At 40.2% G+C, this 27,508-nt stretch overlaps 1 protein-coding gene across 8 annotated transcripts in view; it reads right to left on the reverse strand.

The window, feature by feature from the left end:
• HEATR5B (HEAT repeat containing 5B) overlaps positions 1 to 27,508 on the reverse strand; it is a 109,602-nt gene that overhangs the window by 17,127 nt on the left and 64,967 nt on the right. For 7 of the 8 annotated variants that reach the window (XR_749080.2, XM_030921440.1, XM_010373160.2 and 4 more), the window contains 9 exons: positions 25,986 to 26,167; positions 21,779 to 21,847; positions 16,084 to 16,263; positions 9,946 to 10,183; positions 8,395 to 8,649; positions 6,669 to 6,796; positions 4,567 to 4,711; positions 3,002 to 3,268; positions 1,058 to 1,285 (listed from right to left, as the gene is read on the reverse strand). Coding sequence is in view for 7 of the 8 variants with exons in the window: in XM_030921440.1 (XP_030777300.1) it covers positions 1,058 to 1,285; positions 3,002 to 3,268; positions 4,567 to 4,711; positions 6,669 to 6,796; positions 8,395 to 8,649; positions 9,946 to 10,183; positions 16,084 to 16,263; positions 21,779 to 21,847; positions 25,986 to 26,167 (1,692 nt within the window). In the remaining variant the exon portion in view is untranslated. The remainder of the gene's footprint in view (positions 1 to 1,057; positions 1,286 to 3,001; positions 3,269 to 4,566; positions 4,712 to 6,668; positions 6,797 to 8,394; positions 8,650 to 9,945; positions 10,184 to 16,083; positions 16,264 to 21,778; positions 21,848 to 25,985; positions 26,168 to 27,508) is intronic. The other variant, XM_030921441.1, reaches the window with a different exon arrangement.

The raw sequence follows: 27,508 nt of genomic DNA on the forward strand, positions 1-27,508 counted from the left end.
GCCAGATATAGTTATCACACATCTTCATTGTTGTAAGATATAATAGATGATAAATAACCTTGAACATAATTTTTTGGTCAGTAAGGCTAAAGAGTATGCTTCTTTTTTTTTGGAGACAGGGTCTTGCTTTGTTGCCCAGGCTGGAGTGCAGTGGTGTGATCTGGGCTCACTGCAGCCTCTGCCTCCTGGGCTCAAGTGATCTTCCCACATCAGCCTTCTGAGTAGCTGGAACACAGGCACACATCACCATGCTCAGCTAAATTCTGCATTTTTTTTTTTTTTTTGAGAGGGAGTCTTGCTCTGTTGCCAGGCTGGGGTGTAGTGGCGCGATCTTGGCTCATTACAACCTCCACCTACCAGGTTCAAGCTATTCTTCTGCTTCAGCCTCCTGAGTAGCAGGGATTACAGGTGCCTGCCACCACGCCCAGCTAATTTTTTGTATTTTTAGTAGAGACGGGATTTCACCATGTTGGCCAAGCTGGTCTTGAACTCCTGACCTCGTGATTTGCCTGTCTTAGCCTCTCAAAGTGCTGTGATTACAGGCATGAGCCACCAGGCCCGGCCCTGATTTTTTGAGATGGAGTTTCCCTGTTGTTGCCCAGGCTGGAGTGCAGTGGCGTGATCTCAGCTCACTGCAACCTCCACCCCCCCGGGTTCAAGCGATTCTCCTGCCTCAGCCTCCCAAGTAGCTGGGATTATAGGTGCATACCACCACACCTGGCTAATTTTGTATTTTTAGTAAAGACGGGGTTTCACCGTGTTAGGCTGGTTTCAAACTCCTGACTTCAGGTATCTGCCTGCCTCGGCCTCCCAAAGTGCTGGATTACAGGCGTGAGCCACCATGCCTGGCCCCAACATGTTTATAAGTACTAACACAAGGGCATTTAGAGTCAACAATCCAGAAAAGAGTATTAAAGGTCACATTTGAAAGATATGACTAACTTATCTCTCTGAGTTGATTGTTATACAGCAGTTTTCTGATAAGCTTATTCAACTAATTCATTACCTAGGGAACAGATATCCTAACTGATTAACATGTTTAAAAGTGATAGGTTACCTGGTTGAGAATATTCCAGGATGCATGCAAGCGTGCTACGAATCAGAGCTGTCCATTGTTTTTGAACGCCAGCCTCAGTTTTGGCCATTGAAAGTGTCACAATACTTTTAATCCCTTGAAGAGCTGCACTGACTGGTGGAGGAACCTGATTATCTGCAGACTTTATTGCTGTGTCTTTCAATATTCTTGCAATTAAGAACAGAATTGTGGGCAGGATTGTCATACATCCTGAAAGAAAAACAAATTAGATTACCTCATAACTATTTCAGTTCTCATAGTATAGTTGTTTCCATTGCTTATATTTTTTGCATTTGATGGTGGTTTTTCCTTGCCTTTATACAAAATTTACTGTATTACTAATACTATAATTCAATGCTTGAAAAAGAAAATAAGAAAGTGTCATAGCATTTCAAAGACAGAATTGGTATTTTCTTTCTTTTTTCAGCTAGCCTTGTTTTTATTACTTCTAATACTTCACCTATTTAATATTTCATGCCCTTTGCAATGAAAATGAAAAAGGAAGACAGAAAAACAGGAAAAAAACACTACCAGATATTGTGAGAAGCATCTGAGTAACTTGGTGAATTTTACAGCAATTGTAAGACATATAATCAATCCTCAGTGTACTAAAGTCAACCTAATCAAGCCAGAAAAGTACAAGGACTATTGGGGCAAGGAAAGAAGAAATGAAATAATCCTAGAATTTGCAACTAAAAATTCTAGGTCATGAAAATTCAACCTCCCACAAAAGGAAAAAATCCCTTCACCACTCTGACCTACAGCCATTGTAGCCTCTGCTTGTAAAACTCCAATGATGGAGAAGTCATTATTTTCAAATATGTAGGGTAACTCTAAAAGGTAGAAAGGTCTTCCTTGTGTTGAGCTGAAATTTACCTCTTTATCTACTGATACCATTTTTACCTTCTAGATCAGGAATGTCTAATCTTTTGGCTTCCCTGAACCTCACCGGAAGAATTGTCTTGGGCCACACATAAAATACACTAACAGTAACAACAGCTGATGAGCCAAAAAAAAAAAAAAAAAAAAAAAAAAAAAAGTCCACGCAGAAATCTCATAATGTTTTAAGAAAGTTTTTGAATTTGTGTTGGTGAAATTCAAAGCCATGCTAGGCGGTGGGCTGGACAATCTTGTTCTGGATAAAACAAAGGGAAAGTCTACTTTTACATTCAACAGTTCTTCAATATCTGCAGCCAGCTGTTACTTTTTTTCAGCCATAATTTCTTTCAGTGTTCCTTAAAGTTGGCTGTCATTCTCCTCTGACCTTCTTGAGTTTTTCTTTTTCTTTCTTTTTTTTTTTTTGAGACAAGAGTCTCCCTCTGTCGCTAAGGCTGGAGTGCAATGGCACGAACTCGGCTCACTGCAGCCTCTGCCTCCTGGGTTCAAGCAATTCTCCTGCCTCGGCTTCCTGAGTAGCTGGGATTACAGGCATGTGCCACCACACCCTGCTAAATTTTTTGCATTTTTAGTAGAGACGGGGTTTCACCATGTTGGTCAGGCTGGTCACGAACTCCTGACCTCAGGTGATCCACCCGCCTCAGCCTCCCAAAGTGCTGGGATTATAGGCGTGAGCCACCGCGCCTAGCCCTGAGTTTTTCTGTGTTGTTCAAGAGTAGCAACCAGATTGGAAAATAGAGTTTAGTTATTCCACTTTATGTCTATCTGCTGACACTGTCTTTCCTCAACCTGTAGTCCCATGTCTTATTTGAAACACACCTGGAAAGAGCACCTTAGGTTTGTGACTTTCTGAATCTTTAATCTTCATAGGCTCCTAAAGGTAGACAAAACCTTAAAAAAAGACCAGCTTCTTATTTCTCATTTGAGATTTAAGAGGAAACTAAGTTATTACAGCGCTTAAAATCAAAGGCAAGCTCATCTTTGTCTACTGTAATATAATGCATTTCCAAATACCGATCAATACCGTACCAGCGGGTGAACAAAGGGATGGTAAATCAGAGAGTATGGTAACTGTGGCTGCCACCAAACGAGCACTTTCTTCTGATAGTCGAGTTTTAGTGGCTATGTGACTTGGAGAGTCTGACACCTTGGTACTGAGATGTGGCATATGCCGTACTAAAATGAACATCAGCAGTTCCATAGTTGCAAACACAAGAGATTTTCCAGGAATGAGACCACCGCTGTCACCTCCTTCTCCCAATACAGTACAGGCCTCTTTTTCCATATCATCTTCATCTGAGGTAAAAGATAATTTGGTGAAATTTCCAACCAAAAAAAAGTACGTAAAACAACACAACAAGTATATTTAGGAAATTCCTTCAAAAGAATTTACAAGTAAATGCCTAACTGATGTCACATGTCTTTTTCTGTATCATTTTCTGCTTTCCTAGAATTCTGTGCATTGATCTGTCCTTAAAGGTAACAGACAGTTCATTTTTCACCTGGAAAATCTTTATCACATATTTTTATTGGGTATATATTTTGTAATAGAAATAACACATATGTTAGGTTGAACCAGATTAAACTGACAAAAGGTGAAAAACAGTCGACTCTCAGCAATTTCATTTGGTCCTTTCTAATGAAAATAAAATCAATTTCAAATCTTCTAAATGTATGATTATTATTATTATTATTATTATTTTTTTTTTTTTTTTTTTTTTTTTTTTGAGAAGGAGTCTCGCTCTGTCACCCAGGCTGGAGTGCAGTGGCCGGATCTCAGCTCACTGCAAACTCCGCCTCCCGGGTTTACGCCATTCTCCTGCCTCAGTCTCCCGAGTAGCTGGGACTACAGGCGCCCGCCACCGCGCCCGGCTAGTTTTTTGTATTTTTTTAGTAGAGACGGGGTTTCACCGTGTTAGCCAGGATGGTCTCGATCTCCTGACCTTGTGATCCACCCGTCTCGGCCTCCCAAAGTGCTGGGATTACAGGCTTGAGCCACCGCGCCCGGCCTGATTATTATTTTTTTAAAATTAATAACTTCTGGCCAGGTGCTGTGGCTCAAACCTGTAATCTCAGCACTTTGGGATGCTGAGATGGACGGACCGCTTGGGCTCAGGGGTTCAAGACCAGCCTGGGTAACATGGCAAAAACCTGTCTCCACCAAAAATACAAAAATCAGCTGGGCGTTGTGGTGTGTGTCTGTAATCCCAGGTACTCTGGAGGCTGGGGTGGGAAGATCCTGGGAGTTTGAGGCTGCAGTAAGCCGAGATTGCACCACTGCACTTTAGCCTGGGCTCTTGAGAGTGAGACTGTCCCCCGCAAAAAAAAAAAAAAAATTAGCTGGGCTTGGTGGAGTGCGCCTATAGTCCCAGCTACTCAGAAGGCTAAGGCAGGAGGATCTTGAGCTCAGGAGTTAGAGACTACACTGAACTATAATCACATCATTGCGCTCCAGCTTGGGTGACAGAATGAGACCCTGTCTCTAAAAAAGAAAAGAAAAACTACAGAAGTATGTCCTGGCATTAATATTTAAAAAAATTTTTTTCAGTATAAAATAAGATTTACTTCAAGTTCATGTAATTTCTACTGCTTACTTAGAGTGTTTCTTTTTTCTTGCAAATAATCCTGAGCAGCTCTTACTATCTGTTGTACAACTCCAGTAACCAACAGCTGGACAGATGATGGATTCCAGGTCAATAGGAGGCGGTGCAAAACACTCAGCAACTCAACACCTATTAGCTAATACAAATAAATACAAATACATTTAATTAATTTCAATGTCAAAGGATAAATTTATATTGTTAAAATCTGAGAAAATACATATGTAAAAAAAGAAACTGGGTAGCTAAAATTAAAATATAGGACTATGTAACAAATAAGAACATTGTAAAAATCTTGAGAAACGGTCACATTTTACCCCGATGTATATTTTCAAGCAACAAATGATTTATTATCTACATATTTAAATATGCTTTATATTCAAAGATGATCATTCTCGTATTGGAAGGAAATAATTGAGCTAAACAGTATTGCAGAGTCCAATGCGGCTAAAATTTATAATTTCTAACCTGAGCTGAATATCCAAGAATTTCTACAACCTCTGCTTACCAGAGATTGTAGAAATTTTTGGTGAGTTCCTCTTCTATTCACTTCAGTAACTACTACAAACTGTCACCACCCGCTTTAAGCTTCTACGCACAATCTTACACATCAAATCCATCCAATGAACCTAACTGAAATTTCAAAGAGGGGGAAAATGCTTAACTGCAACCAAAGCCACCTCTACCTCTTTCCTTAAGATCATGTGTTCAGCCTCTTATCTGGGGCTTAATCTGAGGTTAATCTTTCCTTAATCTGAGGTTAATCTTTCCTTATTTCCTATCCTATCCTATTTGACTTCCTAGGGATTCTTCAAGGGCTCTGATCATATCTCAAATGTTTTCAACTTCTCTCTCTAGTTAGGCTACTCTCCTCAGTATAATGACAATGCTCAAGTTTTTCTAATCTAATGTCCCCCCTGCACTCCCAAAGCCTCCAGATCCTTTTATCTACCCCATGTCCTCCTCTATGTATCTTGCTCCTTCCTTCCCCAGCCTAGATGCTTCCACTTCCTTTACTGTCTTATTCACTCCTTGATCTTCCTACTATCTGGCTACTAGTCACCTCAAACAATCCTCTGCGGGAAGTCACCAATAGCCTCCTCTAGATTCATTTCTGTGCTCATTTACTCTATTCTTTCTTTTGAGACTGTCTACCCTTCTTGAAACTCCTCCCTTGTCTTTGATAACTCTGTTCTCTTTTGGTTCTCCTCCAACCTCTCTAGTAGTTTCCACTGTTGATTTATTCCCTTCTTCTCAATTTTTAAATGCTATTTATCCTCAAGCTTCCAATCCTGCTCCTCTTTTCTTCTTCTTTTATTCAGCCTTCCTAGGCTAATGTACTTGTTACTTCTCTGGAATTATGAAAAAAGCCTCAGAGCTGGCCTCCGTCACCCTTCGCATCTCTTACAAAGCAACCTACCTCTATGGGTTGACAGAATGATCCTTCTGAAATATAAAGTTAGTGACATCATTCCTCTACTTAAACATTTTTAATGATTCCCTATCACTTTCAGGATAGGGTTCAAACTCTTCTACATGTCATCAAGAAACCTTCATGATTTGGTCTTCACCTTGTTGTCCAGCCTCATCTAACAACCTCATGTTCCATTCATATCAGCCATAGTAAATGGCAATGCCCTTGAACTTGCCGTGTTCTCTCATGCCTCCTAGTGTTTCTATTCGCTATTCTTTCTGAGAGGAAAACCCATCCTGCTTGTGTTGCCTCACGAATTCCTCTTGAAGATTTGATTCAACCATTGCCCACGCTGAGAAACCATCCTTTGCTTTCCTATCACAACATCGGGCTCCTCCTCTCTATTCTCAGCCTTACATGCACTAAAATAGCACTTATCACACTGTACTTATCTCCTAATTCAGGCACAGTGAAACTGCTTTCACTATCTATAACCTCAAACCATGTTTGGGGCAGACCAGGCACAGAGTACAAGTAACTGGGTGAATAAATACAGGGAATCAGTGTACTCATATCATGTTAAAATAGGATCCAATACAGAAAAAAATTCCATCCTTTTTTCCATTGTAAAGCAATACTCGGAAAAAAACACACAATTATCTGTCATAGCAATACACTGTACCTGATCTTCTGCGATATGGACTCGAGCATAAGGAGAGTCTAACAAGGTATGTAAGGCCTGTAGGCATGCTGTAACATGTTCAATGGGCTCTTCAGGTCTAGGGGAACAAAGAAACTGTATACTCACACCTGAAATGCACAAAATAAAAACATGTTTTTTCACTTATAAAACACTTTATGCTGTTTGATCCCATATTTCTTCTCTATTTATGTTTTTACAGATTACCTTAACGTATATTTATGTAATAATGCCTTAGAGTTCAAAATGGCTTCCAACTTAAGCAGCCAAGCTCAACACAAGGTTGTAGTTTTGCGATTAGGTTAATATTCAAATTAGCTATGTGTGAAACAAGGAATTCCCATGCCGTCAGGTTGATTATGAAGATAATAAGTTTTTATTTCTAGGACTTTTAAAATAATACATTAAAAAAATTTACAAACATTATAAAATTGCTTTTCATTAAATGGTAGCCAAATAATTTTTCATGTATACAAAGTTTTTAAATGGCAAGTTATAGAGGCACAATGGGTATCATAGGAAACAACTGTTTTTAATTTACATAAGGGCAAAGTTAATGTTTTGGAAGTTTTTCACATTTTCACTTATGAGACCTACTGATGAATCCCATAATTACACTTTATTGTGTTCCTTTTCAACCCCAGAAAACATAAGATCACCAAAAGCTTCATTACAATGTATAAATTCTTTTTTTTTTTTTTTTTGAGACAGAATCTTGCTCTGTCACCCAGGCTGGAGTGCAGTGGCCGGATCTCAGCTCACTGCAAGCTCCGCCTCCCGAGTTCATGCCATTCTCCTGCCTCAGCCTCCTGAGTAGCTGGGACTACAGGCGCCCGCCACCTCGCCCCGCTAGTTTTTTGTATTTTTAGTAGAGACAGGGTTTCACTGTGTTAGCCAGGATGGTCTCAATCTCCTGACCTCGTGATCCGCCCGTCTCGGCCTCCCAAAGTGCTGGGATAACAGGCTTGAGCCACCGCGCCCGGCTACAATGTATAAATTCTTAAATGTTAAAAAAGCATCTATAGTCAGGCACAGTGGCTCACGTCTGTAATCCCAGCACTTTGGGAGGCGGAGGTGGGCGGATCATCTGAGGTCAGAAGTTCGAGACCAGCCTGACCAACATGGAGAAACCCCATCTCTACTAAAAATACAAAATCACCCAGGCGTGGTGATGCATGCCCATAATCCCAGCTACTTGGGAGGCTGAGACAGGAGAATCGCTTGAACCCAGGAGGTGGAGGTTGCGGTGAGCCGAGATCACGCCATTGCAATCCAGCCTGGGCAACAAGAGTGAAACTCTGTCTCAAAAACAAACAAACAAACAAACAAAAGCATCTATAAAGCAATTTTACATTAGGATTCACTGAAATCTGCTTAAACGTTTTTTTCTTAATAGGATAACTGGTTAAGTGCCAAGTAAAACGAAAACAAGTTGTTGAATAAAAAACATATTAAGTTTTTTTACTGAAAATTATTAGATACTGCTCTGTGAATGAACATGACAGCTAAGTAGTTTCAGTAGTTTTTAATAATTTAATTTTTAGGTTAAAAATTCAATTAACAATTTCTAAGGTGAGGTGAAAAATCCTTTCACTTTTCGTTCTCTGAACTGTGCTATACTGTACAAAATCTTTCCATAGCTTTAAAATGAAAGATATTAATTTTCAGAAGTGATAAATCTTGAAATATGTTAATATAACAGACCTACCTAAAATCAGATGCATTCTGTCTTTGTTAATTTCTGGCAAAGATTTAGCATTACCCACTGCTCCTGATGCCTGGTTTAAACTGACAGATGTAGAACGTTTTTGTAAACCAGATATTGCTGCTGCTTCTGTAGACTCTGAGCACGTAAATCCTGTGCTATTTAACCAAAGTGCCACCGCATGGAGAATTGGGGCCCAGGAATTCCGATAGTGAAGTCTAGCTGTATCAATAGTTTCAGGGGTATAAAATGCTCCACCTGTAAAACAATCAAATCAATTAAAAACATTACCTTTTTTTTTTTTTTTGAGAAGAAGTCTCGCTCTGCCACCCAGGCTGGAGTGCAGTGGTGTGATCTTGGCTCACTGCAACATCCTCCTGCTGGGTTCAAGCAATTCTCCTGCCTCAGTCTCCTGAGTAGCTAGGACTACAGGCATGCGCCACCACACCCAGCTAATTTTTTGTATTTTTAGTAGAGATGGGGTTTCACCATGCTGGCCAGCCTGGTCTCGAACTCTCGATCCACCCACCTCAGACTCCCAAAGTGCTGGGATTACAGGTGTGAGCCACTGCGCCCAGCCAAAACATTACTAATATAAATGTTTGCTCATTTATGAACCACTAACAAAAATACCCGTTACATACAAAAGAGAAATCTAGCCAAAGGGCTTCTCCTCTTTATAAAGTCACCAAAAGTAACCCCTTTTCTGTAGCTGATGAACTGGAATACCTGTCTCTTCCTCACTGATGCTAGTTTTCCAGCCTTTCCTCTGCTACTGCTGATTTCACTAAGTATTCTTACCTTTCCTTACCCTATTGTCACAGAATTTACCTCTTCATTGCTACCAGTGGCTCCTAACACCCTATTGTCTTCTCTTTCTACCATAACCAGGGAACTCCATTTCTTCCTTCTGTTTCTTTCTTCTTCTGCTAATCCTCTCCACCTCCTGTTGTTTCCACTACTAACACTGAGGACTTCCTCATCACTCCTTGCTATTATGATGGATTAAGGAAGGAAAAAAGAGGGTAGGGGAAACTCCATTATTCTTATCATTAATATACAGGAAGGAGAAGGGGTTCTTCGAGTAGGAACTGATAACACACTTTCTAAACAGAAAAAAATGTTGATGATTTCTATACTGATTTCAATAAGAAAACTAAAGTACAATTTGCAAAGCACTTTAGGAACATAATTTATTGGCACACTAGGAATCTGAAAGAGAATATGAAAATACACACATTGAACAGTACAGCAATATACATCTATGGTTATGCATAATGACATTGCTATCCATAGCTATTTAGAATACCCTAGCTCACACAGCTATTATTGTAACAGCGCTTGCTAATATGTTCGCTTCAGCCAACAAAAAAGCTCTATGCTATATCTTCCATCTACAAATTCAATATACAGTACGTACTCTGAGACATCAAACTTAAGTCACAGAATTTAAAGTGTTACTATAGTAACTGTTGTTGCTAGCCTATATCGTCTCTATTTTGTTTAACTACTACTTTGAACTCCATAAAAGTAAACTCAGAATGTAATACTTACCATCTGGAGGAAGCTGACTAGAAAATTCAGCTGGTAAAGTCAAGAGTGCATAATCTTTTAATGCTGCTAACCACAGGCGACTGAGTGTTGGCAGCTCGGGTTGTACCAGTGTTATTAAACTATCTGGTGGCAGTTCATCGATGGTACCATAGTCATCATCATCATCGTCAGTATTTTTAATTGCTCTTTTTGGTTTTGACTCTGCTTCCTTTTTAATATTCATAGCAACCACATATACCTAAGATGATATTTAGGAGGACAAAATAACAAGGCATAAGATAAAACAATAAGATATTTTAAGTTATTATAAAAATACAGTTAAATCATCAAAGATAACTGGGTATAGATATTAGAAAGTATATACTTTGGCCAGGTGCAGTGGCTCACGCCTGTAATCCTAGCATTTTGGGCGGCTGAGATGGGTGGATCACGAAGTCAAGAGATGGAGACCATTCTGGCCAACATAGTGAAACCCTGTCTCTATGAAAAATACAAAAATTAGCCGGGCGTGGTGGTGGGCACCTGTAGTCCCAGCTACTCCGGAGGCTGAGGCAGGGGAATCACTTCAACTCAGGAGGTGGAGGCTGCAGTAAGCCGAGATCGCCCCACTGCACTCCAGCCTGGCGACATAGTGAGATCCGTCTCAAGAAAAAAAAAAAAAAAAAAAAGAAAGTATATACTTTGATTGGGTAGGTGGCTCAAGCCTGTAATTCCAGCACTTAGAGAGGCTGAGAATCACTTGAAGCCACGAGGTCAAGACCAGCCTGGGCAATATAGCAAGACCCTATCTCTACAAAAAATAACAAAAATACTAGCCAGGCATGGTGGCACATGCCTGTAGTCTCAGCTACTTGGGAGGCTGAGGCAGAAGGATCGCTTGAGCCCAGGAGTTCAAGGTTCCAGTGAGCTATGATCATGCCACTGCACTTCAGCCTGGGCACCAGATTTGAGATCCTGTCTCAAAAAAAGAAAAGTATATACAACTCCATGATTTCCTGATAAACACAAAAGAATAATTCCATTTGCTTTGGAGGTATTTTTCTTAAAAAACTGATCTGACTTCTGACTTCCTCTGATGGCATGTTCCTTGAGTAGGCTTCTCGGAGTTTTTTCTGGCTTCCCTCATTCTACTTGACAAAGCACCCCCCCACTTTTTTTTTTTTTTTGCCACAGGGTATAACTCTTTTTCTGCCTCCACCTTCCTAGACTTATTAGACAACCAGGCATTCAAAGTCAAAGTAAGCAGCTGAGATGCGATAAGAGACATCAGAAAGGATTTCCATAAATATCCTTCTGAACTCCTCCTTACACAGACCTTAAATGATATTTTGCAATCTAGCCTTTACAACAGATAGCCTGGCCAATATAATCTGCTAGTCACATACATATATCCTTTCTCTCTAGTTTGTGAGCCAAAAAGACATAAAAGCAACTTTCCTAAAATATAATTTCAAATATTCTTCTTTGTTGAATCATATTTATTTTCCTTTGTTTTTATAATACATTTAGGCTTTGGCAACTGGCACATACAAAGCTGAATAGCGTATTAATGAGAAAACAAAAAACAAAGGAATGACAGCAAGCAAGAAAAGAATTACGCCAGATAAACATCTTGAGAAAACTGTCTTCCCTCCACAGTGTTATGTCCATTGTATCTAACGAGAAAGCCTAAGTACGGTATCCATATAGGCACACTGCAAGTTTCTTGATGAGAAGCACTGTGTCTTACCCCTATTCCTACACTGAGCAGACTTATAGCACAGAGAAAATATACAGTAATTGACTAAATTCTAAAATAGGGACTTCGGCTCTCCAAAGTTACGAATATATCATAGTCATATCTTCTAGTGATTACATGCTTGTTTTCTCCCCTAAATTTGTTACAACACATTTTTTTTTTTTTTTTTTAGATGGAGTCTCGATCTGTAATCCAGGCTGGAGTGCAGTGGCGCGATCTCAGCTTACTGCAACCTCCATCTCCCAGGTTCAAGTGATTCTCCTGTCTCAGACTCCCGGGTAGCTGGGATTACACACCACCACGCCCAACTAATTTTTGTATTTTTAGTAGAGTCAGGGTTTCACCATGTTGGCCAGGCTGGTCTCAAACTCCTGACCTCAGGTGATCCATCTTCCTCAGCCTCCCGAAGTGCCCAGCCACTAACATTTTTAAGAAAATGTCACGATAAGCACTCTTAAGTATATCCAGCCATTCACTCATCAAATCCTTACTAGGTAGGCACCTTTTGCCTTGAATTTGTTATTGTTCTAAGACTGGAAGCAAAAAAAAACCAAAAACAAATAATACATAGTTTTTGCTTTCCATGAATTCACAGGCTAATATTATAATGAGAGGAAAGTGAAAAAGTGCTTAAAAGAAGAAACTTTTAAATACTTGGTTTTAATTATTTATCTTCTATAAAGATAATCTTTTAAATTATTTATCTTCTAGTATACTCTACCCAGTGCATAGGCAGTGTCTGGTACCTAATGAACACTCGGCAGTTTACGCAATGAATGCATGAATCTCAGGGAACATCACAGATAAACGCATCTTAGCCTTGGGAGTGTGAGAAAGGCGAGACAGTTTTTAAGGACAGAAGTTCACTTGCTCACAGGCAAAGATGGAAAGGGAGCTTACAGGCAGAGGGACAGCCAGAGCAAGAGCACAGAAATAGGAAACTGCATGGTAATCTAAGTAAAGAGCAAGTTTCTCATATAGACTGAGCACAGGTTATAAGCTGGAAGTAGTTGAAGTTTTTACTCTGCAGGCAATGGGGAAGCAAGGGTGTCACTGTAAGACTTTAAGGTCTATGTATGCATTTTTCCTCAACATAATTTTATTTTAATAATCATGCTATAAAAAGTTGGGAAAAAAAGAGTTAAAAATGCCTCATAACCTCAATTTCTGGGTTTTTATATTCTATCTTTGTAAGTTGTAATTTTGTGTACAGAGATTCCGTATTTAGTTGTTTTTTTTTTTTTTTTTTTTTTTTGAGATGGAGTCTCGCTCTGTTGCCCAGGCTGGAGTGCAGTGGCCGGATCTCAGCTCACTGCAAGCTCCGCCTCCCGGGTTTACGTCATTCTCCTGCCTCAGCCTCCTGAGTAGCTGGGACTACAGGCGCCCGCCACCTCGCCCGGCTAATTTTTTTTATTTTTTAGTAGAGACGGAGTTTCACCCAGTTACCCAGGATGGTCTCGATCTCCTGACCTCGTGATCCGCCCGTCTCGGCCTCCCAAAGTGCTGGGATTACAGGCTTGAGCCACCGCCCCTGGCCTCCGTATTTACTTTTACTGATAAACATGTCACAGGGTTTTCTCATGTGAATACCAGTTTTCATAATCATTATTATTATTATTATTAGTTTTTTTTTGAGACGGAGTCTCGCTCTGTCACCCAGGCTGGAGTGCAGTGGCCGGATCTCAGCTCACTGCAAGCTCCGCCTCCCAGGTTTACGCCATTCTCCTGCCTCAGCCTCCTGAGTAGCTGGGACTACAGGCACCCGCCACCACGCCCAGCTAGTTTTTTGTATTTTTTAGTAGAGATGGGGTTTCACCAGGTTAGCCAGGATGGTCTCGATCTCCTGACCTTGTGATCCGCCCGTCTCGGCCTCCCAAAGTGCTGGGATTACAGGCTTGAGCCACCGCGCCCGGCCCATAATCATTATTTTAATGACTTACAGTGGATGACCCATGATGTATCCACCAGTTTTCCCACAGTTGAAATTTTATATTTACTTCTCATTCTATACTTAGCATTGGGAATCTTAGAAAGATGAAATACAGCTTTTGAAGACAAAAGATATTCATTTCTTCATGTTATAAATAATGTTGCAAGTAAACATTTTTGTAAACTTACCTCTTTTCCATATTTTGGATATTTTTCACTAGAAAAATATTTTTATGACTCTGAATAGACATTGCCAAATGCTTTCTAAAAAGGTTCTATATTTTACATTGCTACCTGCAATATATGAGAATATATCTTTCAGATCTATTTTAAAATAAATTTTAGGCTTATTTTTCTTATAAATATTACACAAAAAAGGAAAAAAATCAGAAACATAAGCAAAATGAAAATTAAAACCACACATAATCCTACTACTCAGATACAATGCTGTTAACAGTCCAGACAGTTATGTAAACATACTCACAGTTTTTTACGTAATAATATGTGTGTGTGTGTGTGTGTGTGTGTGTGTATAATTTCTACCCCAATTTTCTAGTCACTTAATATCATCTTTCAAGATCAAGAAATACATTTAGGTTACTTCCACTTTTTTGTGAATAATAACACCATAACAAATACCCTTGTAGCAGAACTTTTGTGCATATCCTTAAATATTCCTGAGAATAAAGTTGTCGACAAATGTGTGCAGTTTTTTAATTAATTAATTAATTTTTTTGAGACATAGTCTCACTCTTGTTGCCCAGGCTGGAGTGCAATGGCGCGATCTCAGCTCACTGCAAACTCTGCCTCCCAGGTTCAAGCAATTCTCCTGCCTCGCCTCCCAAGTAGCTGGGATTACAGACATGCGCCACCATGCAGGTTAATTTTCTATTTTTAGTAGAGACAGGGTTTCACCATGTTGGCCAGGCTGGTCTTAAACTCCTGACCTCAGGTGATCCACCTGCCTCAGTCTCCCAAAGTGCTGGGATTACAGGCGTGAGCCACTGTGCCTGGCCTATGTATGCAGTTTTAGAGGATGTACAGAGGAAGGTGCTGAAGATTCAAAGAGGAAGAGTTGACAGCACTGAGCTTCACACAGCCTCCTCCTCACCCTCATGCCTAACTGGTATCTCCTCCTATCTTCCATGTTTCAGTGTAAACATCGTTTTCTCCAAAAAGACTACTTCTGAGCCTCCAGTCTATTGTAAGTGCCTCTGCTATGTGTTTCAAAACACTTCGTATTTCTCCTATGATAATACTCCTTACCCTTTGTTGCATCTACTTGATTACCAGTTTGTGTTGCTCAGCAAATGTAGTATATCTCACCCCCGTACTCTCAACTGCTAACCTGACAGAGCTGAAGCTAAATAACACTTTGTTGAATGAATCAGAGGGTGGGAAGTAAGGGAATGAGAAAAGTTTAGTCTTAGATTAGTGGAAAAGCTTAAAATAATTATAATTCCAATAGTCTTCCCTTAAACGTGGTTTTACTTTCTGTGGTTTCAGTTACCTGTTGCTGAATAATACCACGAAAATAGGGAAGTGAGATACTGAGCTGGTAGAGGAAGGAATTACTTCAATACTGGAGGGCAGATGATAAGAATTCTATAGCAACTGGCAGAAGGAATTAGGAAAGTGAATTTAAAACAATGTAATTATATATTTTTTAAAGTGACTGTGAGAATGAAAAAGGTAAAACTAGCTATTAAAAAACAAAATAAGCTGGGCACTGTGGTGCGTGCCTGCAGTCCCAGCTACTCGGAAGGCGGCGGCAGGAGGACTGTTTGGGCCCAGGAGTTCAAGCCCAGGCTGGACCACAAAGACCCTACCTTAAAAAAAAAACAAACAAAACCCCTATGGCCTCAATATCAAGGTGGCAAGTCTCCTGAAATTTAATCAACGAAAAGATTTTTGGCATAAAATATTTTCTATTATTTATATTTGTGAGTTTTTCCTACCTAATTTCCTCATATTATGTAGGACAGCCCTTCCTCAATACAGAGGTTTTCAGTAAACTGATTAACATATTTTCAAAAAGTATTCCATATCATGGGTTAATTTTTTTTTTTTCTTTTTTTTTTTGAGACAGAGTCTGGCTCTGTCACCCAGGCTGGAGCGCAGTGGCCGGATCTCAGCTCACTGCAAGCTCTGCCTCCCGGGTTTACGCCATTCTCCTGACTCAGCCTCCCGAGTAGCTGGGACTACAGGCACCCGCCACCTCGCCCAGCTAGTTTTTTGTATTTTTTAGTAGAGATGGGGTTTCACCGTATTAGCCAGGATGGTCTCGATCTCCTGACCTAGTGATCCGCCCGTCGTGGCCTCCCAAAGTGCTGGGATTACAGGCTTGAGCCACCGCGCCCGGCCGGTTAATTTTTAAAAAACAAAATTTTTTTTACCAACAGAAGTAGGGGAACATTTTCTCATGGATGAACAAATGGGTCAAAAACAATAGGTTGCGGTTTAGTCATTACCTCTGCCCAAGCTTTGAGAACAGCCAGTTTTTCCATGGTTGTGGCACTCTCTCGGTACAGCTGGCTGGAAGATCCTTTTCCAGCCTGAACTTTGTCCAGAGAAGAAACAAGAAGATTGTGTACTCGACGGAGATCATTGAGATCACTGACAACTCCACTTCCAATCCATGTACTACATACCTAGACAAAGAGAATTCAAAAACTTTTGTGTAAAAAAAATTAACACTGTATAAGAAAATGGAATAAATGATTTTTTTCCTAGCAGATAAAACACAAAAGAAAACCAAAGAAAGAAGTAAAATAAACTACCCAATGCTATGCTTTGATGATGATGATGATGATGATTTTGAAACGGAGTCTCGCTCTGTCACCCAGGCTGGAGTGCAGTGACGTGATCTCGGGTCACTGCAAGCTCCGCCTCCCGGGTTCAAGCAATTCTCCTGCCTCAGCCTCCCAAGTAGCTGGGACTACAGGCGCCCACCACCACGCCTGGCTAATTTTTGTATTTTTAGTAGAGATGGGGTTTCATCATGTTAGCCAGGATGGTCTTGATCTGCTAACCTTGTGATCTGCCTGCCTCAGCCTCCCAAAGTGCTGGTATTACAGGCATGAGCCACCGTGCCCGGCTGATATTTTTATATCAATGGTAAGCACAGATTTTATTGTTCTCCTATGTAGAAAACAAAATAGGACTTACTTAACATGTTTCCACTGTGTACTTTAACAAAAATGTTAACAGAAATAATTTTCCACCCAGTTCAGTCTTGAATAATTCTTCAACAAAATTTCTGCTTACCACAGGCAAAGGGTTATGCTAGCTGCTATGAAGGGGACTTAAAAAAAAAAGAAAAAAAAAAAGAGGGCTGGGTGCGGTGGCTCACGCCTGTAATCCCAGCACTTTGGGAGGCCGAGTCAGGCAGATCACTAGGTCAGGAGATCGAGACCATCCTGGCCAACATGGTGAAACCCTGTCTCTACTAAAAATACAAAAATTAGCTGGGGGTGTGAGTGGTGGCGCATGCCTGTAATCCCAGCTGCTCGGGAGGCTAAGGCAGGAGAATCGCTAGAACCAGGGAGCCAGAGGTTGCGGTGAGCCGAGATCACGCCACTGCACTCCAGCCTGGCGACAGAGCGAGACTCCACCTCAAAAAATAAAAAGGAAGAGGAAAAAAAAAATCTAGTCCCTACCCTCAAGTAAGAAAACACAGATTGAATGAACACACGGGAATGTTTTACCACTGTAATACGACACTTAAAGACAGACAAGGGAGAGATTAATTCTAGCAGGAGAAATGGGAATGTTTAGGTGTTAAGGGGGTTTGTGTGTATAGACATAGGACAGTTACATGAGGAAGAAATGTGATTAGGAAAGTTAACTGGGATTAGATTAAGGTAAAATTTAAATTCCATGGAAAATGAATTCACACTCATTCTGTAAGCAATTGTGAGTTTCTATGGCTTCTGGACAGGAGGATCATATTATTAGAATTGTGCTTTAGGAAAACTGTTGCAGTACTTATGTGTAAGAAAAAATGTATATAGATAGTAAGTAATATGTTAAGTGTCTTCAACAATACCATAGAACAGAGAGGATATGGATCAAACTGGGAATGGAATAAAAAAGGAGAGGCATCTGAGACAGACTTGTAGTTAGAAATCCCAGGATATGGAAACCAATTAGCTATTTTAGGGGAAGGGTGAAGGGAGATACAAAAAGAGTAAGGAATCAACAATTGCCAAATGCTGATTGTTGAAGCTTCTGACTTGAATGGAAGGAAGGTGATACTACTGCTTTACGGGGATGATAGGGAACAAAGGAAACGAAGTGGAGATGAGAAGTGAGAGAGCATGATTTTAATTTTGAACATTTTTACATGCTGAGTTCAAAGTGCCACTAAGAGACTTGTGGAAAGATATTCAGCAGGCAACTAAAAACTTGGGTCTGGATTTCAGGAGCAAGTTCAAGGGTAATTACATAACCCTAGGAATTCCCACACAAAGGTGATAACTAAAGTATTATTAGTTAATTTTTTTTCAAGGACAGGTTTAAAAAAAAAAAAAAAAGCCTTAAAGCCAGACCAGATGGAATACAGTTACACTTAAGGGACAAGTAGAATAAGAATAAAGAAATTGAAAAGAAAACACCAGAAAAACAAAAGAAAAAGCAGGCAAGTGCAGTGCCAATGGAGCCAAGGGAAGAATTTCAGGAAGGAAGGGGTGGTCTCATAGTGTCAACTTTATCAACAATAATTACATGCCCTTACTTTCTTATCTGAAATCCTTGGACCAAGATTTTTTTCAGAGTTCACAACTTTTGGGTAAAAGGTAATAAGGTACCTGAACCTCATTAAAGAATACACCTAGCAAGATGTGTGGCAGCACCCCATAATTAGCACATAGATGTATCTGCAACAAAATGTATTACAAATCACAATAAGAAAGATTAACCAACCAATGCTACAATCTCACTTAGCTTCACATCAGAGCCAAATGAGTACAAGTCAGCTCAGGTTTTGCTGCCAAATAAATGATAAAAAAAGCTTTTGGTTTTCACAGCATTTGGGTTTCAAATCATGGCTAATGGACTTGAGTTCCTACATTGAAAACGTTTTAAAAGTTAAGAGTAAGTATTTATATCAAATTTTATTCTCAAAGAATTCAAAACTAATTTTAATAAAATTAATAAGGACATTTTTAACTGATTGTTACCAATTAAGGACATACTGATGGCAAAACTTAAAATGCCAGTCAAAACTGCTGAAAAATAATTAAATTTAAAGTGAAAAGAAATTAAATATGAATGTGAAAAGAAAGAGTTGTTACTCCTAAGGAAACTAAAGAACATATGGGAAAGATTTGATAAATCTGTGAAATTTGGTAGAAATATAAAAGTTGGGGAAAATTATAAAGATTAGGAATTTGGCACTAAGCTTTCTTTGCAAAAACCTAAGTACTTTCTTCACATTAAAGAATCAGAAACTAGGCTGGGCACGGTGGCTCATGCCTGTAATCCCAGCACTTTGGGAGGCCGAGGTGGGTGGATCACCTGAGGTTACGAGTTAGAGACCAGCCTGGCCAACATGGCAAAACCTCATCTCTACTAAAAATACAAAAATTAGCTGGGCATAGTGGCACACATCTGTAATCCCAGCTACTTGGAAGGCTGAGGCAGGAGAATCACTTGAACCCGGGAGGTGGAGGTCACAGGGAGCCAAGATCACACCACCGCACTATAGCCTGGGCAACAAAGGGAGACTATGTCTCCAAAAAAAAAAAAAAAAAAAAAAAAGAGCCAGGTGTGGTGGCTCACACATGTAATCCCAGCACTTTGGGAGGCTTGAGGTGAGTGGATCACCTGAGGCCACGAGCTCAAGACCAGCCTGGCCAACATGGTAAAACCCCATCTCTACTAAAAATACAAAAAATTAGTTGGGCATCGTGGCGTACACCTGTAATCCCAGCTACTCAGGAGGCTGAGACAGGAGAATCACTTGAACCTGGGAGGTGGAGGGTGCAGTGAGCCAAGATCAAGCCGCAGTACTCCAGCCTGGACAACAAGAGCAAAACTTTGCCTCAAAAAAAAAAAAAAAAAAAAAAAAAAAATCTGAAAGTAGAATCACAGATAATGCATTATGGAGTTTGTTTATGAAGAATGACAAAGTAGCACTGAATTAGTAAAATAATATTCAGAGAAAAGACTTTGCCCTACATCAAAAGACTGCTGAATGAATGTACATTTAAAAGTTTTATGCTGAAATGAAATATTTAAGTATGCATTATGTTCACAATCTGACCCTACTTTAAATAATTTTTGATTGATCCACTGATTACTGTACCCGGTTGTGTGACAACTGAGGGTCCTTCCTATAATCGAAGAGTTACCCTGATTTTAACGTTTCTTAACATGACATTCGTTCTAACAAACAGGCGAGGATATCATGTAGGCCAACTCCTTACTTTCCTTTAAGGAAAGGAAATTGTAACCTACAGCTTTACCTGTTAGGAAACCAGGTTGCCTCCCAGCAATAGAAGGAAAGGAGGTCACAAATTTAAGCCTGCCACTAGAAAAAAGGAAACTTCTTATAAAAAAACACAGCTAGGGCCACAAAAGAAATAAGTTTAAGGCAAATTCAATACTCACATACAAGATAAAATTCTAATAGCCTTTGCTTTTCTAATGATCAGGAGCATTGTAGGAGATTTTGTCTGCTTAAATGCTGTGCTCTGAAACATAATCACGATACACTTATTTACATATGGACAGTAATTTTTTGATATTTGTGTGGCAGTATCCCAAACCAAATTACCTAGTTGAACTTGAAGGTGTGCACCATGATCCAGAGACCTATCTCTTATCAACAACGTTTCTTCTCTCTCTGGTCTCCTGTCAGTGAAAAGAGTTAATTTCTCTGAAGACTGCCTACCATTAAGGTTTCAGAGATATCAATCTCAAAACTGGAAGGAAGGGGCAAACTCGTATTCAGCTACAGAGAGAATAAAGTCAGAATTTTAAACCTATTATTGCAGAATCTTCTCTGCATAGAGGTTACATGAAGCTTGGCCATGGATTCTAAGCAAAAATGACGGACCACAGCACTGTACTCCAGAAAACTAGGAAGAAGAGAGTTGCTTCTCTTCTGTCTTTAGGTAAGCAGACAAATAACCTGATTTCCTAAAAGATTAGAGCTTAATACATGAATCCTTTTTCAAAATGAAGCATATGAAAAAGAGAAACTGATTAAAGGCATAAGAAAATACACGTCTTTTGGGGGCTGGGAGCGGTGCCTCATGCCTGTAATACCAGCACTTTGGGAGGCCAAGGCTGGGGGATCACAAGATCAGGAGTTTGAGACCAGCCTGACCAACATGTGAAACACTGTCTCTACTAAAAATACAAATATTAGCTGGGTATAGTGGCGGGCGCCTGTAATCCCAGCTACTCAGGAGGTTGAGGCAGGAGAACTGCTTGAACCCGGGAGGAGGAGGTTACAGTGAACCGAGATCACACGCCACTGCACTCCAGCCTGGGCGAGAGAGCAAGACTCAGCCTCCAAAAAAAAAGAAAATGTGCCATTTTTTGGTGGTATTTTTTTGAGCCTTCTCAGATATAATAAGGTGAGAATAATTCCCTGGGATTAATTTTGCAATGAAATGTCTATATTGTGAAATTCTCTTTAGGATGATTTAATACCCACAAACTAGCAAAATTTTCATAATGTGTGGTCAAAAACAATGTTTCAACCACAATGTTTATTACCTAATTATTATTTCATCATTTCATACAGAATAAAAAGGAAAACTGCCACTGTTGTATTTCCAAGATAAAAATATTATTTAGTTTTGCTCTTTTTTTTTTTTTTGAGACAGGGTCTCGCTCTGTTGCCCAGGCTGGAGTGCAGTGGTGCAATCTTGGGTCATTGTAGCCTTGACCTCCTAGGCTCAAGATATCCTCCAACCTCAGCCTCCCGAGTAGCCTGGACTACAGGTGTATGTCACCATGCCCAGCTAATTTTTGTATTTTTTTGTAAAGATGGGGTTTCCCCATGATGCCCAGGCTGATCTCAAACGCCTGGGTTCAAGCGATCCTCCCATGTTTGTCTCCCAAATTTTTCTCTATTCTTTCACACAAGTTAAATGCTAAGATATCTATGAATTTATAGAAGACAACTATACAAAGTCCCATTTTTCTCCTTACCTGGCAAGCTTTCGCTATTATATCTGATGGTGTATCTTGTGAAAAGGCTGGTCTTAGAGCAGCTCCCACCTAGAAAAATAAATAAAGCATTTTATTTTTTATTTTTATTTTTTGAGACAGGGTCTTACTCTGTCACCCAGGCAGGAATGCAGTGGTGCGACCTTGGCTCATCGCAACCTCTGCCTCCCAGGCTCAAGCAATTCTCCTGCCTCAGACTCCTGAGTAGCTGGGATTACAGGCGTGTGCCACTACCGCCAGGCTAATTTTTGTATTTTCAGTAGAGACAGGGTTTCACCATGTTGGCCTGGCTGGTCTTGAATGCCTGACCTCAAATGGTCCACCCTCCTCGGCCTCCGAAAGTGCTGGGATTCCAGGTGTGAGTCACAGCGCCTGGCCCAAGGCATTTTTTTTTTAAAGGTGGTCAGGCGCGGTGGCTCAAGCCTGTAATCCCAGCACTTTGGGAGGCTGAGACGGGCGGATCACAAGGTCAGGAGATTGAGACCATCCTGGCTAACACGGTGAAACCCCCTCTCTACTAAAAAATACAAAAAAATAGCCGGGCGTCTGTAGTCCCAGCTACTCGGGAGGCTGAGGCAGGAGAATGGCGTGAACCCAGGAGGCGGAGTTTGCAGTGAGCTGAGATCGCGCCGCTGCACTCCAGCCTGGGCAACAGAGCGAGACTCCGTCTCAAAAAAAAAGAGAAAATTGCGTGTGCCTACAATTTGAGGGATTGCATTGGGAGTTATACCTGATATAAATGACGAATTGATGGGTGCTGACGAGTTGATGGGTGCAGCACACCAACATGGCACAAGTATACATATGTAACAAACCTGCACGTTATGCACATGTACCCTAGAACTTAAAGTATAATTAAAAAAAAAAAAAAAAGGTAAGTAGTAAATATAAAGCCTCTTGTGTGTTTGGAGATGAAAACACACAAAAACACTTCTATGTTCCTTTCCTTTTTATGACCTCTCCCTTATATTTCTTTTCATTTATAATAAACTCAGTCATACCCTTTTTCTTTTGCTTTCCAGGTTATCATTATCAAATCTATATGAATGTTATATCAAGTAGACAATAATCTTGTTTTTTTTCTCATTTTTGTTTCATACTAAACAGGATTTTCTGACAAAGTCACGTTATCAGACATACCAAAAATTGCTATTGTTAGATTTTTTTTCTGTCTATATTTTTCTAAACCTATTTCTAACAGTATTTACCTTATGAGTCAATCTCCTATCTGGATCAATTTCTTTAAATAACTGAGTAGTACTAAAGATTTACGGTCACTCCATGACCCTAGAGGTCATTTAACCTCAAAAGGAGATGCTTTAAAAAGCTGCTCAAAAATATTAATTTATGCATTTTTGTTATATTATTAAGTAGAGGAATATGAGCTTTTGTTTTAAATAAGCCCACATCAGTCATAGATTCTTAGCTATATTAGATACAACAAGTATAAGTTGAATACAGGAGTAAGATGTAGTCAGCTCCTACGTTGAGATATTCTTCCCTTATAACAGAGATCCAGTTGGTCAGGTATATCGATAGTAGTTAGGAAATGAATCGAGACTCCCTCTTTATGACTAAAGACAGATGGTAATTGATCACAATATGTGAGCCAGTATTGGATTCTGTACTGGTAGAGAAAGAATACTATATGAAATAGGTTACTGGGTTGACTGACACAACTGGAATATGACAGATTATGTAAAAGTAGTATATCAATGTTGAATTTCTTGAGGTTACCTATTCTGTAGTCATATAAGACAATGTTCTTGTCCTTTGAAAATATAGTCTAAAATGCTCAAGGGTAAAAGCACATGATTTAAATAATTTATTTTTAAATGATTTAGAAAAAAAACTGTGTAGGGGGAAGAAAGAGAGAGAGAATCATTGTTAAAGCATGTGAGGCAAAATTAACAATTGGCAAATATGAATATGGGTTATAAGGTAGTTTTTTATTTTATTCTTGCAGCTTTTCTGTAAATTTGATTTCTTTTTTTTCTTTTTTTTCTTTTTTTGAGACGGAGTCTTGCTCTCCTGTCCTGCAGGCTGGAGTGAAGTGGTGGGATCTCGGCTCACTGCAACCTCCACCTATCAGTTTCAAGTGATTCTCCTTCCTCAGCCTCCCAAGTAGCTGGGATTACGGGTGTGTGCCACCATGCCTGGCTAATTTTTGTATTTTTAGTAGAGACGGGATTTTGCCATGTTGGCCAAGCTGGTCTCGAACTCCTGACCTCAGGTGATCCACCCGCCTCGGCCTCCCAAAGTGCTAGGATTACAGGCGTGAGCCACCACGCCCAGCAATAGCATTTTTTTCTTTCTTTTTTTTGAGATGGAGGCCTCCTAAAGTTCTGGGATTACAGGCATAAGTCACCGCCCTCAGCTGGCGATATCATTTCTACATAAAAAGTTTTTTAAAAAACCCACCATTTCAACAGGTTGGGTATTTGGGAGTAAACAATTGTATACAGGTTTTCTTTTTTTTTTTTTTTTTTTTGAGGCAGAGTCTCGCTCTGTCACCCAGGCTGGAGTGCAGTGGCCGGATCTCGGCTCACTGCAAACTCCGCCTCCCGGGTTCACACCATTCTCCTGCCTCAGCCTCCCGAGTAGCTGGGGCTACAGGTGCCCACCACCTCGTCCGGCTAGTTTTTTGTACTTTTTAGTAGAGACGGGGTTTCACTGTGTTAGCCAGGATGGTTTTGATCTCCTGACCTCGTGATCCGCCCGTCTCGGCCTCCCAAAGTGCTGGGATTACAGGCTTGAGCCACCGCGCCCGGCCTGTATACAGGTTTTCTATAGCCAGTTGGGCTAGAAGCTATAACTTCTTCACTTAAGATGTAAAAACAACAGATTATACATTATTCACATTTAAAATTTTTTATATATTTAAGCACAACTTTTAGATGAGGTATAGTGTACTGAAGCAAAGATTTTGCCATAATCACAGTAAAAAAAAAAAAAAACTGTTATTTCCTTGTTAACAAAATTTTTTTATCCTTCATATAACCCCCATTGCTAGGATTAGTTTACTGTGCCTCATTTGAATAACATAAGTACAGGTATAAATCTCAGGAGCAACAAGCAGATCCCTCTTTTGAATGAAATAAAAAAAAAATTGGGCGGGCGTGGTGTCTCACACCTGTAATCCCAGCACTTTGGGAGGCCGAGCGGGTGAATCACGAGGTCAGGAGATCGAGACCATCCTGGCTAACATGGTGAAACCCAGTTTCTACTAAAAAAACAAAAAAATTAGCCAGGCATGGTGGTGGGTGCCTGTAGTCCCAGCTACTCGGGAGGCTGAGGCAGGAGAATGGCATGAACCCAGGAGGCGGAGCTTGCAGTGAGCCAAGATCACGCCACAGCACTCCAGCCTGGGTGACACAGCGAGACTCTGTCTCCAAAACAAAACAAAAAACTTTGAAAGTATCTAACTCTTTCAGCAATACTTTTTTTTTTTTCTTTTTGAGACAGAATCTTACTCTGTCACCCAGGCTAGAGTGCAGTGGCGTGATCTCAGCTCACTGCAACCTCCGCCTCCTGGGTTCAAGGGATTCTCTTGCCTCAGCCTCCCAAGTAGCTGGGACTACAGGCATATGCCACCAGGCCCGGCTAATTTTTTGTATTTTTAGTGGAGACGGGGTTTCACCGCGTTAACCAGGATGGTCTCAATCTCCTGACCTCGTGATCCACCTGCTTCAGCCTCCCAAAGTGCCAGGTTTACAGTTGTGAGCCACTGTGCCTGACCTCAGTAATACTTTTAACTGTTGTTCTTAAGAGTTAATTTATCCTTTATTATACAAGGGGCAACTGCTATCTATTTCTAAAAACGCTTATGAAAGTTTGCCATATAAAAATAATGGCAGCAAATCCACAACACTCTTTTGAAGGTTCCTTTTATCTCTTAAAGGGCAGGGCTAAATATCTAAACACAAGACTGGAAAACTGAGCTGGAATTTCTATTCTAGTTTTATCACTAATATGTTATCACAACTTAAAAATAGTGACAACAGCTTGACACTTATTTCTTCATTTGTGAGGTGACTAAAACTAGGTAACAGACAATGGAGATAAAGAGACACATTCTACAGAAATAAACAGATTGCAGTTCCAAATGCAGTCCTTCAGGAAGTCTGCACTTCTTCAGTCGTCTTTCAAAAGATCAATTTTAAGTTTTTAAACAAATAGAAAATCTCACATTAGCCTGATACTGCTCCAGTATCACATGACCTGGAAATTCTGGCTCAGGCACAGACGCAAACTTCTTGATAATGTCTTCAAGTGCCTGGAGCCCAGCCATTCGCAACTGGTTGCTATGATCAGTTGCAGCCATGAATGCCATGCGAATGAGGTCAGAGAGATGAAGTACCAAGAGGTCATCTAAAAATAAAAATAGAATGCAAAAATGAAAACTCTTGCAAAAATAAGTGTAATAACATAAAAATATGAAATGAAATAAAGTTTTGATAAAAAACACAATCCATATATTTCATGACTTTGAAAACAGCAAAGATACTATATTCTTTCAACACAACTTCCATATCAATCTTTCAAGAATAGTGATATACAATAATGTTGATGATGTTATAGGATGTACAATGATATTTGATGCAAAATACTTTTAACGTAACTTTCCCAAAATCAGTTTCTAATTCTTTAAGAACAAAGGCTTGGCAAACTTTTTAGGTAAAGAACCAGATAGTTAATACTTTTGACTTTATGAAAGAAAATAGAATCTTGGGACCCCAAACTCCCTATGCCAAAGAGAAAGTGAAGCTTGGGGACTGAGTCTTGCAATACTGCCTTCCCTTTGCTCCCAGGTAGCTGTAATTTCACAACTGTGTGTCACTGCCTCATTTTAAGCCACGTTCCCACAATGACAGAAGGCCAAAAATCTTCCCAAATGGCCTCCTCTCACAAATTGCTCACAAGGCATCTTTCCAAATACATATCCCCCACTAAGAACCAGCCCTAAAACCAAGTTCTGTTGAATCTCACCCTTACAATGTCAATTACCAGCTTATTTTCACAGGTATAGGACAAAGACAAGATGAGAAATCATCCCTCTCTCTATGCTGAGGCCAGTGCATAACTGACTTTTTCCTGTATTCCCCCTTTTCACATGTAAAATGTAGATTTACCGAGGCTAGGCAGGGTGAGGCGGCTCAGCCTGTAAACCTAGCACTTTGGGAAGCTGAGGTGGGTGGATAGCTTGAGCTCAAGAGTTCGAGACCAGTCTGGGCAACATGGTGAACCTCATCTCTACAAAACATACAAAAATTAGCTGGGCGTGGTGGTGTGGACCTGTAGTCCCAGTTACTCAGGGGGCTGAGGTGGGAGGATCCCTTGAACCTGGGAGGTCAAGGCTGCAGTGAGCCGAGATCATGCAACTGCACTCCAGCCTGGGTGACAAAGTGAAACCCTGTCTCCAAAAAAAAAAAAAAAAACCATTTACTGAGGCTAATCAAAGCCTCACAGGAAGATAATAACCATTTACCTCACTGCTTACTCTCCCTTCCCTTTTTTCCCCCTTCCTGCTGTTCTTTCTTCTTTAAATAACGAAGTTCCCAAAACCCAATTTGGAAAAAACATGGGTCACAGATGCTCCTGTTACCCATGTTTTTTCCCAGGTGAATCCTCAACCTTGGCTAATAAGCCTCTATCAATTGATATCTGCTTCAGTCACTTTTTGGTTCACACTTTGCAGGTGGGAGGCAAGCA

This window comes from Rhinopithecus roxellana, chromosome 17 (assembly GCF_007565055.1).
Source record: "Rhinopithecus roxellana isolate Shanxi Qingling chromosome 17, ASM756505v1, whole genome shotgun sequence".
NCBI classification, from domain to species: Eukaryota; Metazoa; Chordata; class Mammalia; order Primates; family Cercopithecidae; genus Rhinopithecus; species Rhinopithecus roxellana.